This window comes from Podarcis gaigeae (assembly GCF_964106915.1).
Source record: "Podarcis gaigeae genome assembly, chromosome: 17".
NCBI lineage: Eukaryota > Metazoa > Chordata > Lepidosauria > Squamata > Lacertidae > Podarcis > Podarcis gaigeae.
The window spans coordinates 27,967,120-27,984,763 of record NC_139694.1 but is presented as its reverse complement, the minus strand read 5'-3'; the positions used below and the strand labels follow the sequence as shown (position 1 = coordinate 27,984,763).

Sequence of the window (17,644 nt, the reverse complement as noted above, 5' to 3'; positions counted from 1 at the left end):
GAGCTCAATCTCCCCATTCCATCTGAATCAGGAGAGGATGCACAGGCCTGGATAAGGGCAGACAAACTAAAGTTGAGTCCAGATTAGATGGAGGTATTATGTATGCCAAGTAAGTGTTGAGGAGGTCTGTCAAGGACAGGGTTGCCCCCCCCCCCCGGAGAAGTCAGGTCCAAAGTGTAAGGGTGTTCTCTGATCCAGCATTGCTACTTGGGGCTCTAGTGATCTCGCTGGCCAAGACCCTGCCAGCCATGGCCCTTCATGGAACAGGATGATCTACATTCTGTGATCCAGTTGTGATCAAGGCTCTGGTTCCGTCTGTGCTCTGGCAAACTCCAGATTGGATGGTTGTGCCTTGCCTCTTTGAAGAGGCATCAGAAACTGTAGTTACTGCAAAATGAAGCAGCTGGACTATTGATCAGGGCAGCCAGGAGGTCAAATTTTACACTAGTTCTGTGAAAATTGCACTGGTTGCTTATTCCCACCCAAGACACATATACACTCTAACTGTTGACAGATTGGATCTGGGGTCCAGAATACACAAAAGATCACTTTCTCCATTACAGACCGACCCAGGACTTAAGATCGGTAGTCAATGCTGATTGTTCCACCATCCTCAGGTGTCAGGGTGGGAGCAGCAGCACATGAGGACCTTCTTGGCGGTGCCCCCCAAATTCTCTGTTTCTGGAGTACTCCTAGTCCCATCTGGTGTGTAATGGTTTATGCTTTTACCCACACTTCCGAATACCAGTTGCTGGAAACCACAGAAGGGGAGAGTTGCTCTGGTCGTTGGTCTCTGTATATGATTTTCTGGCTGATTGTGTTGTAACAGTGCAGTTGTGAACAAATTGTATTTTTTTTATTGAGTGGTGTGCTGTCCTGAGACCTTTATGTGAATGGCAGCTAATAGCTAATAAACACATACCATTAAATGCCTGCAAGGAGTTTCACATACATCCCTCTTCATGATCTGTAAGCAGCTTAAATGTTTGTATATGAATGACTGCTACTGCTTAGTACACAGTTGCTGTAAGAATTAGGAATCTTAGTTCAAAGACTGCAGACATGATGTTCAAATCAATTCAATTAAAAAACAACAGGGCGGGTTCACACATTCAGCTGTTGCTCACCAAAGGAAGAGTAACCAAATGATGTCCATGCATGTGGGAACCAGCCCTAAACACTGCATCGCTGGGACCACTCCATACCTGTTAAAATTATTCTGCATGGAGCAGCCATAGACTGATATTGCTGGCCAGTCTATGTTACATCATGAGAAATTCCAGCAGTTTGACATTTAAACTGATAAAATGAATTTGAGAAAAAGTCAACATAACAATGGATTTTGGTTTTCACTATTAAAAAAAAACCAACATTTTCACATTAATTTAATGTTGTTTTTGGTAAAAAATGAAACGTAAAAGTAAGTTTTCTAAATATGCATATCCCAACTGAAAATAGCATTTTTGGTCTTTTGTGATTTTACAAATCATACAAAGGGGAGAAAGTGAAAGAAGATTATTTTCAGAAAGGGGAATCCCACATAAACAGAAAAAGACAGAGGAAAACTTCTGCGACTACATGTTTAAATGCAAAGCCATGGTTCAAAGATGGATCAGACTTCAGAACATCTTCCTCAAGACACAGTCTTCCAGATTCAGCGCTCTACCAAAGACCACATTCCTTCATCTCCACCATGATCACCAAGGGATGGTTGCTGCATGTAGGCCTAATGATGCTTTTTGTCTCCAAAATCTCATCTCTGGACTGTAACCGGTTTTGCAGCTGGCTACATGAAGCCAGCAGGGCAAACTTGGAGCTTCTGAAGAACAAAATGGGAACAACCATTCCTATTCAATGCATAGCAGAGGAAATGGACATCTCAACAAATCAGGAAATCTTCACGAACATCAATGAAGTCCAAGTGGAGAATGCCAAGGCAGCTATACAAGAGATCCTCCAACAGACTCTGCACGTCTTCAGACAAAACCATACTGAAATGGGTTGGGATGGCAATTCCACAACCACTTTCCAGACCAAACTGGACCAGCAAATTCAGAATCTGGAAACATGTTGGAGTGCAGAGCTGGAGCATGGCCCCACATCTCCCAGAGGTCAGAAAACTCTGCTCACCAGACTGAGAGTGAAAAGATACTTCCAAATACTCCATGATCTCCTGAAAGATAAAGAGTACAGCCTGTGTGCTTGGGTGACTGTCCAGATCCAGATCAGGCAATGTTTTGTGCTGACGGATCAACTCATCAAAAGAATCTCTAATGAAGGTATTGTACACTTTTTTAAAAAATACATAAGACTTGATTAGAACTAGGTGAGAAAAACAGCTAGTTTCTCAGCAACCTTTTCAGGATGTCTAACCTGCACTCACTTGCCACTAAGAAATGTTCATAATTCTTCTTGAAGAGCTTGTGGCTTTCCTCAGAATTCTGGTGATTTAGGCTTTCTTCCTTGTTGTTGCAAGAAATATACTTAATCTGCAAGGTGATGCTATGTGAATGGGAACACTCTGCATGAAAGACCAATGTGGATGGGACAGACTGTAGATGTTTCTTCCCACTGAGTTCTTGCTATGATAAATTGGATTGATCTCTGATGTGATTGCATGTGGTGTGGTGGGCTGTTTGTATCCACATTGGTGAAGCAGATTCTGGTGGCTTTCACATGCTATCAACAATACCCTGCTGGCAACATGGAGGGAACCAACAGGAATACTCGTAAGAGCTATCCGGTGCACAGCATTGTTCATTTGCAACAAGGAACCATATCACAGAAAAATCAGATTCCATGCAACATCAGAAGCCAAAAATATAGAAAGATGCACTTTCACACTTATCATTAAATACATATTCTCCCATGTCATCACAATCAAGAAAGACGGTTACTTTAATCAGGTCTGAGAAGCTTGCAGAAAACTTACCTTTCCATTTTCTGATTCTTCTGAGGAGTCCGTATTAAAAATATTAGTGCTTATGATTCATAATTTTTCATATTTTGAAATGAGAAGCAAGGTATTTCAAAAGGAATGCAGAATTTTAACCACTTTTCATCTTCCTTTCAGCTTAAGTTGCACCGGAAAGAGGAGAATGAAGCTACAACTACAATCAATTCAATTTTCGCTCGATTCCTTAGACAGATTTCTAGAAATCAAAACAGCTGCCCTTTCCTGTCCCTCTTCTTCTGTAACCAAGAAGTGCCATTCTAGCATGAAGTCTTACACAGAAGTTAGAGATGCAAAGGAAAAAAGAATCCACGTTGACCATGATATTATTTATATCGCGGAGCCGCTTCTTGCTCTTTATATTTATTTGTATTTATTATATTTATTAAGTTCCTTTATTTAATGATATTTATTGTATCCTTTCATTGACTAACAATTTCAACAGTCTTCCTATTAAAAATGCACATCTCAGGAATTTGGGTCATTTGGGTGATTTTGCCTATTTCAATGATATGAAGTATGGGGGAAATATGGAACTTGGGTAGCGTTGTGGTCTAAATCACTGAGCCTCTTGGGCTTGCCGATCAGAAGGTCGGCGGTTCAAATCCCCAGGATGGTGTGAGCTCCCGTTGCTCTGTCCCAGCTCCTGCCAATCTAGCAGTTCAAAAGCACACCAGTGCAAGTAGATAAATAGGAACTGCAGCAGTGGGAAGGTAAACGACGTTTCCGTGGGCTCTGGTTTCTATCACAGTGTTCCGTTGTGTCAGAAGTGGCTTAGTCCTGTTGGTCACATGATCTAGAAAGCTGTCAGTGGACAAATGCCAGCTTAGTTGACTGGGCTTAACCATTGTCAGGGATGATTGGTGAGTGCTCCCCCCTCTCTGATTCATTGCTTCCTGACTGACCTTCATCTCCCTCCTTGTCCGAGGAAGTACAGCTGCTAAGTAACGGAGGCTTATCTTTTTAAGTCCCCATTCTGTCCCCCTTCTCTGCCTCCAATTTCCTGACAACTGTCCAGGAGTCCCTTACCCTTTTTAATTTACTCAGTCAATAATGCCTACATTACATTTCTTCCCCCTCCCCAATAAAACATAACATGGAAATATCTCTAGATGTTTCCAGTGGGGAGGCAGGTTTAGAGGGCTAAATACTTGCTTCTACTGTGTGACATGCTCTATATCCACTCTTTGGGGTTGAGGTTTCTTCCATACCTTGAGAGCATGTTGCTCCTGGTGCTTCTGGATGTGGGAATGTTCAGGGATGCAGGAGATGATAGATTGTTTGATTATAGCCTTTCCAACTTGTGTTAACAAGTTCACAATTTTAGCAGAGTAACATTCCCCTTTTAAATTTGCAGTGGATGCGCTTGCTCAGCCTCGCTTAAAGCCTCTATAATAACTGTTCTGGTATTTCCCCCTTTAACAGAAAAAACCAATGTAGGAATCACATAAAAGATAAGACACGACACTGTTTGTTGTTTAGTCGTTTAGTCGTGTCCGACTCTTCATGACCCCATGGACCAGAGAACGCCAGGCACCTCTGTCCTCCACTGCCTCCCGCAGTTTGCTCAAACTCATGCTGGTAACCTCGAAAACACTATCCAACCATCTCGTCCTCTGCCGTCCCCTTCTCCTTGTGCCCTCCATCTTTCCCAACATCAGGGTCTTCTCCAGGGAGTCTTCTCTTCTCATGAGGTGGCCAAAGTACTGGAGCCTCAGCTTCACAATCTGTCCTTCCAGTGAGCACTCAGGGTTGATTTCCTTCAGTATGGATAGGTTTGATCTTCTTGCAGTCCATGGGACTCTCAAGAGTCTCCTCCAGCACCATAATTCAAAAGCATCAATTCTTCGGCGATCAGCCTTCTTTATGGTCCAGCTCTCACTTCCATACATCACTACTGGGAAAACCATAGCTTTAACTATACGAACCTTTGTTGGCAAGGTGATGCCTCTACTTCTCAAGATGCTGTCTAGGCCTGTCATTGCCCTTCTCCCAAGAAGCAGGCGTCTTTTAATTTCGTGGCTGCTGTCACCATCTGCAGTGATCATTGAGCCCAAGAAAGTAAAATCTCTCACTACCTCCATTTCTTCCCCTTCTATTTGCCAGGAGGTGATGGGACCAGTGGCCATGATCTTCGTTTTTTTGATGTTGAGCTTCAGACCATATTTTGCGCTCTCCTCTTTCACCCTCATTAAAAGGTTCTTTAATTCCTCCTCACTTTCTGCCATCAAGGTTGTGTCATCTGCATATCTGAGGTTGTTGATATTTCTTCCGGCAATCTTAATTCCGGCTAGGGATTCATCCAGCCCAGCCTTTCGCATGATGAATTCTGCATATAAGTTAAATAAGCAGGGAGACAAAATACAGCCTTGTCGTACTCCTTTCCCAATTTTGAACCAAAGACACGACACAGTCTTCTATAAAAGTATAAAAAGAATTTACTCAAATTCTGTTCACAATCGGATCCCAGAAGGCAGACTTAGCTTAGAAAAGTAAGATACACCTGGAAACTATCTCAGAAGGAGACAGTCCCTCTGTCCTCTCTTGGCTAGCCAAGAGAGCATCTTTAGCTAAGCAGATGTTGCTTCTTCGATGCATGTAGTCAAAGAGAGAGCGATAGCTGCCCTGCACTGTGCTTTTGTCGTTACCTGCACAGGTGAGGCCATGCCCACCTCTAGTCCCATGCAGAGGAAGTCTGTCCCAGCCTAGAAGGAAATAGGAAGTTTACCTGCTGGCTGGACAAACATTCCTCCCTATGTGTAAACATGTTCACTCTAGGAATGTTGTACTTGACTGCTCATGTGTTTCGCATCCCACACTGGAGAGTCAGCTGATGACCTTCCAGCTGTGGCTCTTCTGCCATCACATCTCCATAGCTATTGGATGACTTTGTTGGCCGTCCAAGTTGGTTATGGCCTCATTCCTCTCAGCTGCAGGAGTGAGTCTAGGAGCGAGCTTTTCTGATTTGGCCTTTGTGACTGCCCACTTTCTGTTTGTGGTCGTTACAACCTGGGATAGCCTAAAGTCTCTGTAACAGTTCTAGGATGCAATTGCCCATCATGGCTTTGTATCATTAAATTTGAAATTCTGGGGAACAGTTAGCATTTTGTCTCTCTTTTTTGTATTTTTATTGGGAGTTTCAGAACGAATATTTTGTAAATACATTAACAGAAAAACCAGTGTAAGGCATAGGGTAATGACCGTTGTCGATAATCAGTATGATGAAGCTGACATGTAAGAAGTTGAGGTTGAAATATGGAGGAAGTTTATGGCTGTGTTTCTTTCTGGCTGAGGTAAGTATAGAACAAGTTACTTGTCCCAGATGTTCATAGCTGTTGGAGGAAGAAGTGGATGTATTTGATGGTTTTTAATGAGATCTAAAAATTCTCACCAGGCTGCCATTAAGAACCTGGGTTTGCCTTTCCATTTAGGGATCTGCTATGCCATGTAAGTTTTTTCTTGAAGAGCAAAATTCCAAACCTTATTCCATCAATTTGTGATACCAATATCAGAAAACAACTTACATCATTGAGTTATAGGTAGTCTTGCTGTGAGAATCAGGAAGGTAAGCAGCTCTTTGGATTTAATGTTCTCATTCATTCCCACAAATACCAAAAGTAAATCAAGCTTTGGAGAGAACTAAATACTGTCTTTAATTTAAAATGTTTACATTTCTAGAGATATCTCAAACTGTATTTGTTAAACTTTTGGACATTCCCACCACATATGACTATGTGTCCCATTGACAACATTTTGATTCTGTCATCATAGTGGAATTTCTGTTTTGCTTTTCCATCAATCCCAGATTTGTTTTACTGGTGATGATCTGTTGCTCTTGGCTTCAGGAAGGAGCCTTTGGTAGGTATATTGGATTTGGGTCTCCTGCTCATTAGCACTTCAGCAAGTGAATATCCTGGTTCGATGGTGGGTTGCGGTGGCATGAATCATAGAATCACAGAACCATAGAGTTGTAGAATTTAAAGGGCCTTGGACAGCAGAGGCATAGTGGGGTGGGGGTGGGGGCAGAGGCGCTATGGCCCCAGGTGCACAGTTTTGAGGGGGTGCAATGAGACACCCCCACAGCAGGCTCCCTCATTAAGGCCTTTGGCCCTGCCCACACCAACACCTGGCCCCCAGAAAGTTGCCCAAAATGGAATGTGGTCTTAAGGCTCAAAAAATGTTCCACATGTCTGATATAAGAGGTAAAGATTTTCCTTCTTACACAAACCCTAAACCTCATTCATGAATGGGTCATGTTTCCTCTGTCTACCTGCTGTGTAATTCAACATCTTATGTTGCCATAATTCACAGAAGAACTCTCTTTTAGAATGTCTCCCATACTTTGCCAAATCATCCAAACGAACCATGTGGGCAGGAGTTGCAGTCTTTAATAAAAACATTAGTAATAAACATAAACAAATAAATGAATGGTAATAATAATAACAATGGTCAGCCAATGTATACAATAAATAACATTAAATGGTGGCATTGATAAATATAATAAATAAAAATTAAAAGTAACAACACTTCTAAAATATAAATATCATTTTCACAGCATTGTAAGATATGAAATAATTTAAAAGCTAGCATCCATTTGTAGACTTCCAAAGTAATAATGTGAATTGGAATGTTGCAGCTTAATGTTATTCCTTTCTCCACCCTCAGATTTGGAAACTCTGTCAACACATGAAGCCTTCTTCAATAACAAATTGTGGACTTTTTGCTATTACAAGGTATGTCAAATTATGGAATTGTTTCCTAGACTGTGAGCCGAGTTCTGCTGATGGAAACTCCAACTCTTAGAGGAGGTCTGGAAAGTGATTTTCACACATTTCCTCTTCTTGTGCCCCACTTTCAAATGTCATATCCCCCTCCAGAGCAGGATAGGAGGTGACTAGTGGGAAATGGGCAAATATGACTTGAAGAAATCCATCTAATGATACTTGAGAGGAGCTGCAATATGAGGGGAGACGATGGCAGAGACTCTTCCAGCTGCACAATTTCTGGGGCTTTCTCCTACTTTTTAACCGTTATCTACTCTTCAAGGCTTCATAGTAGCCCAGCTTATTTAAAAACCACATTGTAAAAGTAGTGAAACAATGCTGAAGAGATGACGAAGAAGAACAGGAAGCAGCTATTTGCTTTTCAGGAATGCGTTGATGATGAAAGAGAGTGAAAGCTGAAATAATTTGATTCGCTCTTCAAGTTGCAGTTTCATTCGGCTTCTTTCATTGCATCACTGGTGGCAGGTTAAGCTGGAACAAAGTAGAGAAGTGATTAATTGAACATCCCCTGTTCAGTTTGTGATAGTTTCCCTGAAAAAGCCTTTATTTCAAATATGGAACATTCTGAACCACAAGAAACTAGATTTTTGAATACTGACTTCTCAGAACATTCAGAAAACAGAATGATGGTACTCTGCAAAGCCTTTAACGATTTATCCTGGTGACTATTTAAAGGAGAAAATATTCCTCTGGTCCCTATGAAATTGATGCAACTCTCCAACTTGATTTAGATAGTATTAAGACTGGATATTGAATTGCGCCTAACAGAAATGGATGCAATGTGTCAGGATTGTGCTGCATACTTTTATGCAAGACCAGATCAAACGTTACATGAAGATTTTGAGCTAAGCTGTCCTATGGATGATATCTGTCACTCGGCAACATTGAATGTTCTGTCCTAGCAACTTGTAATAAAACCTTCCTTTTCCATGCTCTCTGATTCAAAAAAAACAGGGGTGCCCTTTTCCAACCAAATGTATTTCCAGCTAGCAAAACAACCTATTCTGGATAGAATAAATGTTTTCAAGAAACTAGCAAAGGAAACCCTTGCAAAGGGGGACACAACTCAAGCAGTAGGGAGAACGTGACCAGGAAGAGAAGAGGTCCTCTTTCTACATGCTTGTAATGGTTCTAGGGGTTGCTCGTGCGTAAATCAGTGCCACACCTGGCTGGGTTGCCTGAATGAACCCTTTCTGTCCGGACAGCCACTCGCCCATGACTGTCTCAATCGCTGGCAGAATCTGTCAGTGGGCGTTTCTTGAACTTCTTCCAGCAAAGAAGCTCTTTGACGCCTAGTCTCCTCCTACTCTCTCTGCGCGAAAGCCTTCTGCGCAGGGAGGGTGTGGGCAGCGGAGGACCCGTGCTCTCCCCGCTGGTTCCTGGCGAGGAGTCATGGAGCCACCTCGCCGATTCCCCCATCTGCCCCCCTTCACTGGTGCTACATTGATTTCCTTCCCCAGAAGATGGGCTGCTTCTCTCCCTCCCGGGACGCTCTCCGGAATCCTTCTGGAGCCCTCCCTCTCCCTCTGGCTCCGATGGCAGTTCCCTGACAATGCTCCTGAATGTGAAGGCAATCATTGCTTGGATGCACGGGAATTGTATTGTTGAATGCCTCATTCATTTAACTGGAAGCTTTTGAAAACTACCATTCCCACCAATCCCAGTACCAATGGTTACTCCTGGGGATGACTCTGAAATCTACAAATTCTCATATTTGTTCCTAAATATAATAAAGTATTTTCTGAAAGTACCTGCATTTCCCGTCCTTTTGAGGAGTTGGTCGATCAGCAGAAAACATTGCCGGACTTCCATCTGGACAATCTCCCAGGCACACAGGCTGTACCCGTCATCTTTCAGGTAGTCGTTGATTCTTCTGAAGTAGCTTTTCACCCGTTGTCGAATGCTGTTGCCCTTCTCTGCACCCAAGCACCGTCCCAGCTTCTCAATGTCCTGGTGCAGCCCAGCCTGGAAACCAGCTATGGAAGTCTCACCCCAGTCCATTTGGCTGTGGTTTTGCCGGAAGATGTGGAGGGTCTGCTGGAGGATTTCTTGTGTGGCTGCTTTGGCATCCTCCCCCTGGATTTTGTGGCTGTGGATTCCTTCATTGTTGGAGAAATTGGCCACATGGCTGATGCATTGTAGGGGAATTGTGGATCCCATCTTGCTGTTCAGAAGCTTCAAGCTGTCTTTATTTAGCCAGCTGCGAAGTTGGCTGCAGTCCTGAGATGAGATTTCAGTGAAGCAGAGCATCATCACTAGGCCAGAACAGAGAAGCCACCCCTTTGAGATCATGGTGGAGATGAAGGAACGTGGTCCTTGCTGGAGTGCTGAGGGATTTGGTTTTGAGGGAGATGCTCTGGAGTCTGTTCCATCTTTGAGCCATGTCCCTGTATTTAAATGCTCAGTGGCTGAAGTTTTCTTTTGTCATTTTCAGTTTTGGTGGGGATGGGCTTCCTCCTTTTGAAAATACTCTAGTTTCAGGTTTTTTCCTTCCCTTTGAATTTTCAAATCACACAGGACCAAAAGTGATGTTGAAGATTTGGAAAACGGGTGTTCTGTTGTTGAAAAGGAACTTAAATTAAGGTTAACTATATTCTTCTTGGACCTTTACACTGTCAGTATCTATTGCATCAAATTGATAGAGTTGAAATGTCTCATGATGTGAAAATGATTAGGATTCTGGCCTAGAGAATTGTTAGAACCCCCCAACCACTGGTTGTGATCTGGAGAAGGGGGACGCATGCGTGCAATTTACGAAGGCACCCTGCACTTCAAGGCACAGATGGGTAGCTAATGTTTGGTTTGACCTTTGATTTATAGCTGCCATTTTGGACTCTCTATGTTCATGTCAGGTGTCTACTAGTTTTTGTTGATTGAGGCAAAATAAATGGGGCACATTATAGTAGGCTCAGAACTAGGGTTGGACAAAACCCAGCGCCCTACTTTGCATATGCTCACCCCCATGAATATTGAAATTGATGTCAAATTCAACCTTTGCTATTCAGTTCCTGATCATTATAAAATGTGTTCAATTTCTCTCTCTCTCTCTGCTATTCTTATGCCATTTAAACACAATATTTCTAAAGGAAATATATGATCTATTAATTAATTAATTGATCACTTCCCTTGAGGCATTTCATCGCACATTACACTGTTTAAGTTGCTTTATTTTCTTCAACTTTCATAATATCACCTTCTATAGGAAGAGAACAATATGCCTTAACGCATCAACAAACTGAATGAAACCTTTCAACTACAATCTTGAGTATGATCTTTTTCACTGGCTAGGCTTGTCTCCCAGTCATGCTGGAATCCTAATGAGTAAATCTGAACTCTGATTAGAGGACCCAATTAACATTGGTTTCATTTTTAGTCATGTTTTAAATGTATTTGCTTTTGCATGTGTTTTTAACTATTTTTGTATAATCTTATGCCTAAATAGCCTTGAGATGGTTGTTTAGAAGGCAAATGATAGATTATGGTGGTGTTTTGGCTAGAATTAATGATCTATAAAGACTCCCCAATAATTCAGCGGTATGTGCAATGGGCTCAGGTATCATGGCCATAGGCTCTGCTTTTCTAGGATTTCCAAAGGTATGTAGAGAACCCTACATCCATAAAGAATGCAAGTTTTATGGAAAGGCTCAACTGAGTGCGGCCCAGTCCCCAGCCATCTTGCATACACTGTAAGCAGTTTAAATGTCTGCCTAGGGTAACAACTGCTTATGGTATGGGTGCTGTAGTGATGCAAAAACAGGACATCATGGATCAAATACCATAGACAGGGTATTCATATCACTTCAAATACAAAAACAATAGAGTGGGTCCACACTTTCAGCCAAGTGATGAACCAAATGATACTCATGTATGTTTTAACAGCTGTAAGCTGTAAACATTAGTGATGTATGGAAGTGAGAGCTGGACCATAAAGAAGGCTGATCGCCAAAGAATTGATGCTTTTGAATTAGGGTGCCGGAGGAGACTCTTGAGAGTCCCGTGGACTGCAAGGAGATCAAACCTCTCCATTCTTAAGGAAATCAGCCCTGAGTGCTCACTAGAAGGACAGATCGTGAAGCTGAGGCTCCAAGACTTTGGCCACCTTATGAGAAAGGAGACTCCCTGGAAAAGACCCTGATGTTGGGAAAGATGGAGGGCACAAGGAGAAGGGGATGACAGAGGACGATATGGTTGGACACTGTTCTCGAAGCTATGAACATGAGTTTGACCAAACTGCGGGAGGCAGTGGAAGACAGGAGTGCCTGGCGTGCTCTGATCCACAAAGAGTCGGACACAACTAAATGACTAAACAACAACAAGCATTTCTGGGAGCAGTGTGTGATCACGTTCTTCCACATGCGTTAGCCAATGTGATGATATGCAAAATTCAAGTAGTTTGCAATTTCTAATACAAACTGATGAAACTGATAAAATGAATTTGAAAAGAACAGAGTCAACAGGCAAGAAAATTTGATTTTTCATTAAGATCATAATTCATTATCAATTCTAGGTCTGAATAGATGAAAATAAAAGTCAGTTTTCCAAATACTGAGATCCCAACAGAAAGCAGGATTTCTGGTCCTGTCTGCATAATTGTAAATTGTACTTGGAAAGTGAAACTAGGGTATTTTCAGAAGAGGTAGAAAACCACAAGGAATTAGAAAGCACAAAAGAAAACTGCATTCCCCAGCCATTTAAATACATGGTTCAAAGATGGAACAGACTTCAGAACATCTTCCTCAAGACACAGTCTTCCAGATTCAGCGCTCTACCAAAGACCACATTCCTTCATCTCCACCATGATCACCAAGGGATGGTTGCTGCATGTAGGCCTAATGATGCTTTTTGTCTCCAAAATCTCATCTCTGGACTGTAACCAGTTTCACAGCTGGCTACATGAAGCCAACAAGGCCAACTTGGAGCTTCTGAAGAACAAAATGGGAACAACCATTCCTATTCAATGCATAGGAGAGGAAATGGACGTCTCAACGAATCAGGAAATCTTCACGAACATCAATGAAGTCCAAGTGGAGAATGCCAAGGCAGCTATACAAGAGATCCTCCAACAGACTCTGCACCTCTTCAGACAAAACCATACTGAAATGGGTTGGGATGGCAATTCCACAACTGCTTTCCAGACCAAACTGGACCAGCAAATTCAGAAGCTGGAAACATGTTGGAGTGCAGAGCTGGAGCGTGGCTCCACATCTCCAAGAGGTCAGAAAACTCTGCTCACCAGACTGAGAGTGAAAAGATACTTCCAAATACTCCACGATCTCCTGAAAGATAAAGAGTACAGCCTGTGTGCTTGGTTGACTGTCCAGATCCAGATCAGGCAATCTTTTGTGCTGACAGATCAACTCATCAAAAGGATCTCTAATGAAGGTACTGTACACGTTTTTAAAAAATACATAAGACTTGATTAGAACTAGGTGAGAAAAACAGCTAGTTTCTCAGCAACCTTTTCAGGATGTCTAACCTGCACTCACTTACTACTAAGAAATGTTCATAATTCTTCTTGAAGAAGTTGCGGATTTCCTCAGAATTCTGGTGATTTAGGCTTTCTTCCTTGTTGTTGCAAGAAATATACTTTATCTGCAAGGTGATGCTATGTGAATGGGAACACTCTGCATGAAAGACCAACGTGGGTGGGGCAGATTGTGTGGGTTTTTACATACTACCCATCTCCTCGTAGCATCATGGAGGTTCCACCTGTTTGGTCCACAGCACTGTATTCTCATGCAAGACCAGCAACAGGAGAGCACATCTAGCAAAAGAAGATCCATTGCAGAGGGATTGGTTGATCAATCTTTAATCCAGACTCTCACATTTTCCACATGTATCTTTCAGAAGCCAGTCAATACCTTTTAAGGAAACTATGGGTCAATGTTCTGAATCATCTGGGTTTCGGTTTATAATGTTCCCTTCTTGTCATAAGCAGCTGAGCACAGAAACGTTTTAGACGCGTGAGGAATGTTAATATCTTCCCTTCTTCCTTTCAGCTTAACCTGCCATTGGTGAGGCAACAAAAATAGCAGAAGGAAACGGCAAGCTGAAGAGCGTGACCAGAAGATTCCACTTTCCCTCCATTGCCGCAGCGAAACATTGCTAGAAAGCCCAACATCTGCTGTTTCCTGCTCTACGTCATCTGTTACTAACTGTATCCCTGAAACTAGCAGAAAACGATGAGACAGAATTTTGAAATATTCAGCCCCACATTGAAGCCTAACATAGAATGAGAAGAATGGAATTGGAGAAATAGGGAAGAAATTGTCACGCCTGAAGTTTCTCTGAACCACTTTCCCCAGTATCTCTCACTGCTCTCATGCTGCATTGAGAGCATGCTCCAACAGGGTCTTTCACCTTCTCAAAGTCTGCCCTGCTCCAAAGTCCTGTCAGAAGCCTGGCACCTTCTTCCCAAAGCCCAGTAAGCTTCTCCCCCCCCCCACTGTCCATTTTTGATCGCCCATTTTTGATATTGTAGTCATGTTGCTGGTCAACTTTGATATATGCATTTATTTATTGCCTTTGTTTAATAAATTATTATTATTTAATAAATTATTATATTTATATATTATGAAGTTGTTGTTGTTTGGACAATTCAATGCAAATCAAATCAAACACTATTGAACCAGATACATAGTTTAGCAACATTTTGATAATTCTCATTGCAACCCCTAAACAAAGTCAGTTATTCTAATCAAATCACCAGAAAGCTGTGTAGAAAAATATGCTTCAATTTTCTGTGGTGTCTGTATCAAAAGTCTTAGGCATAGGCAAACTCAGCCCTCCTGTTAGCTTGGGTGCTCTATTTTTAAAAATGCAAACCTACAAACCACATATTTGAGTTGAAATAATGATTTCAAAAGATAAATATTTCAAAATACATATGGAACCTTAATTATTTCTTTTCCTTGAGCTCAACTTCCAATCAGTGATGCAAGGAAAGCAGCTGAATGAATCTTTAGGACCTTCTCCAGAAAGTGAAACAGCTGCTGTTTCCTATTCTTCTTCATTTCTTTCTTCATTCTCTCAGAAAGTTAAAAATAATAAGATGCAATGTGACAATAAAACCTTACTTAAGAGATAAAGGAGCAAAATAAAAGATACTTGCAAAGAGCTAAAAACAACAATCATTCGCAACAGACCCATCAATTTTCATTTACATCACATATAATTGTTTCCAGCTGCTAAAAACTTTCAGCAAACACACTAACATGAAGTTAGTTGTGCCCATTAATTTCAGTGGTTCTGCTCTGCGCACAGGTCTGCTCTCTTCTGAGCTATTAGAAGAAGAAGAAGAAGAAGAAGAAGAAGAAGAAGAAGAAGAAGAAGAAGAGTTTGCATTTTATATCCCGCTTTATCACTACCCGAAGGAGTCTCAAAGCGGCTAACAATCTCCTTTTTCCCCTTCCTCCCCCACAACAAACACTCTGTGAGGTGAGTGGGGCTGAGAGACTTCAGAGAAGTGTGACTGGCCCAAGGTCACCCAGCAGCTGCATGTGGAGGAGCGGAGACGCGAACCCGGTTCCCCAGATTACGAGTCTACTGCTCTTAACCACTATACCACACTGGCTATTAACTTTACCAACTAATTCAACAATCTCTGAACTAGCTTACCACACCCCTAGTACCTGAAAACTAACAAGAGCAGCCTATGGAATGTTGCAAAATGCAGTTCTTAACTATTCTTCATGGTACTGTCACCAGATGGTCAAGAGAGGTTGCCTCTTCTGCCAAAATTAGATACCTCAGGCATTTGGGGGCCCAACTAAACATGCCACCATTCATGCAACTAACCCTTGTATGAATGGTTTTTGAGTTTGAATGGTTAATTGTAGGACACCAATCCATATAGGGAACTTGGTAGCAGCAGAGGGCATTTAAGTCTTTGCCCTCCCAGTTTGGTTCCATCTAGATCACCTACCCAAACCTGCTGTTCAGATTGGAAGGAAAGCTTGCCGTGTTACAAACAGAGCACAGTGCTCAAAAGAGCACAAGTGTGAGTCTGGAACATCCCACTTCCAATCTTTGCAATCAGTCTGGAAACAGGGAGGTTGAGGGTGGTGTTTGTGGACATGACCCCACTGCCCTCTTCCTGCCTTTACTTTGAATCCCTGCAGAAGACTCTGGTCTAAATGCAAACCTGGGAAGAGGAGTCTCTTTTCCTCTCACCAGATACTTGCCCAGGCTCACTGTTGGCTTGACCCAACAGGAAGGTTTATAACAGTCTGGAGTTCTTGGCCACGGCAATAGCACTTCCTTTTGCCACTGGCAAATCCTGACCCCTGGATAGTTTCCTGACTCAAGTCCACTCATCCCAAGACTGATTCTTGGTTCCTGGCTCCCACTTTATGGCTGCTGATGGGCCAGTCTGTTGTACTATACAGTTATTGACCCACCCTTGTGTGCATGAAAGAGTTAACATGAGCCCTGAGCTCAAGTTGCCAGTGTTGGTATGGCTTAGCAGGCTCTCACCAGCCTCTGTTCCCACCTCTGTTTTTTTTTATTTCATGCTTCTTGAAACAACCTTCCTTCCTTCCTTCCTTCCTTCCTTCCTTCCTTCCTTCCTTCCCTTCCCCTTTTCCCTTTCCCTTTCCCTTTCCCTTTCCTATTTCCTTTCCCCCCTTCCCCCCTTTTCCCCCTTTCCCCCTTTTCCCCTTTCCCCTTTCCCCTTTCCCCTTCCCCTTTCCCCTTTCCCCTTTCCCCTTTCCCTTTCCCCTTTCTCTTCCCTCCCTTTCCCTTTCCCTTCCCCCTTCCCCCTTCCCCCTATCCCCCTTTCCCCTTCCCTTTCCCTTTCCCCTTCCCCTTCCCCTTTCCCCTTCCCCTTTCCCCTTTCCCCTTTTTCTTTTCCTTTCCTTTCCTTCCCTTTCTCCTTCCCCTTTCACCTTCCCCTTTCCCCTTTCCCCTTTTTCCTTTCCTTTCCTTTCCTTTCCTTTCCTTTCCCTTTCCCTTTCACCTTCCCCTTTCCCCTATCCTCTTCCCCTTTCCCCTTTCCCCTTCTTCTTTTCCTTTCCTTTCCTTCCCTTTCTCCTTCCCCTTTCACCTTCCCCTTTCCCCTTTCCCCTTTTTCCTTTCCTTTCCTTTCCTTTCCTTTCCTTTCCTTTCCTTTCCTTTCCTTCCCTTTCCTTCCCTTTCCCTTTCCCTTTCCCTTTCCCTTTCCCCTTCCCCTTTCCCCTATCCCCTTCCCCTTTCCCCTTTCCCCTTTCCCCTTTCCCCTTTCCCCTTTTTCTTTTCCTTTCCTTCCCTTCCCTTCCCTTCCCTTCCCTTCCTTTCCCTTTCCCCTTTCCCCTTTCCCCTTTCCCCTATCCCCTATCCCCTATCCCCTATCCCCTATCCCCTATCCCCTTTCCCCCTTTCCCCTTTCCCCTTTCCCCTTTCCCCTTTCCCCTTCCCCCTTCCCCCTTCCCCCTTTCCTTTCCTTTCCCCTTTCTTTCTTTAAACCTTTCTTAGTGCCATGATGTTAAACTACGCCAAAAAGGGAATAACATACATTTACGTAGCTGCTTGTAGAGTGAACAGCAGAAAAGAATATGTTCCACCATGTCCAGCACACTCAAATAACATCTGCAATGTCTATCATTTCTAGGGATGTTTAAATATCTGCCCTTATCAAAAGCTGAGGGAAAAACATTCAGTCTGGCTTACATAAATGTCCTGCGTTGGGCTGGAATTATAAACTCTGAGATATAAGTGATCCTGTTATCATTTGTATGAAAACCATAGAACTTGGGGGAGCAGATTTTATTTACAGCTGGCTCAATGTTTTGTTTGTCAATATCCCTTAATCTAATTTGGATACATTGCTCACTAGAATTATACAATAATTCCAAGTCAATACCAATGGATCCATTTTTTTCTGTTTATGAGCTGGAGCTGTCTGGATTTATAGGAGTCCTTAAGGAAAGCA

General features: G+C 42.6%; 1 protein-coding gene across 2 annotated transcripts in view; it reads left to right on the top strand.

Moving 5' to 3' along the window:
- LOC310835150 (interferon alpha-1-like) overlaps nucleotides 1-14,112 on the top strand; it is a 58,539-nt gene extending 44,427 nt beyond the window's left edge. Inside the window, exons 2-4 of one of the 2 annotated variants that reach the window (XM_083719939.1) lie at nucleotides 7,619-7,686; nucleotides 12,245-13,119; nucleotides 13,737-14,112. In XM_083719939.1, coding sequence (XP_083576065.1) covers nucleotides 12,534-13,119; nucleotides 13,737-13,741 — 591 coding nt within the window. In that variant the 5' untranslated portion in view covers nucleotides 7,619-7,686; nucleotides 12,245-12,533 and the 3' untranslated portion in view covers nucleotides 13,742-14,112. Of the gene's footprint in view, nucleotides 1-7,556; nucleotides 7,687-12,244; nucleotides 13,120-13,736 lie in introns of those variants that run through there. The other variant, XR_014559400.1, reaches the window with a different exon arrangement.
- The last annotated feature ends 3,532 nt before the right edge of the window (nucleotides 14,113-17,644 follow it).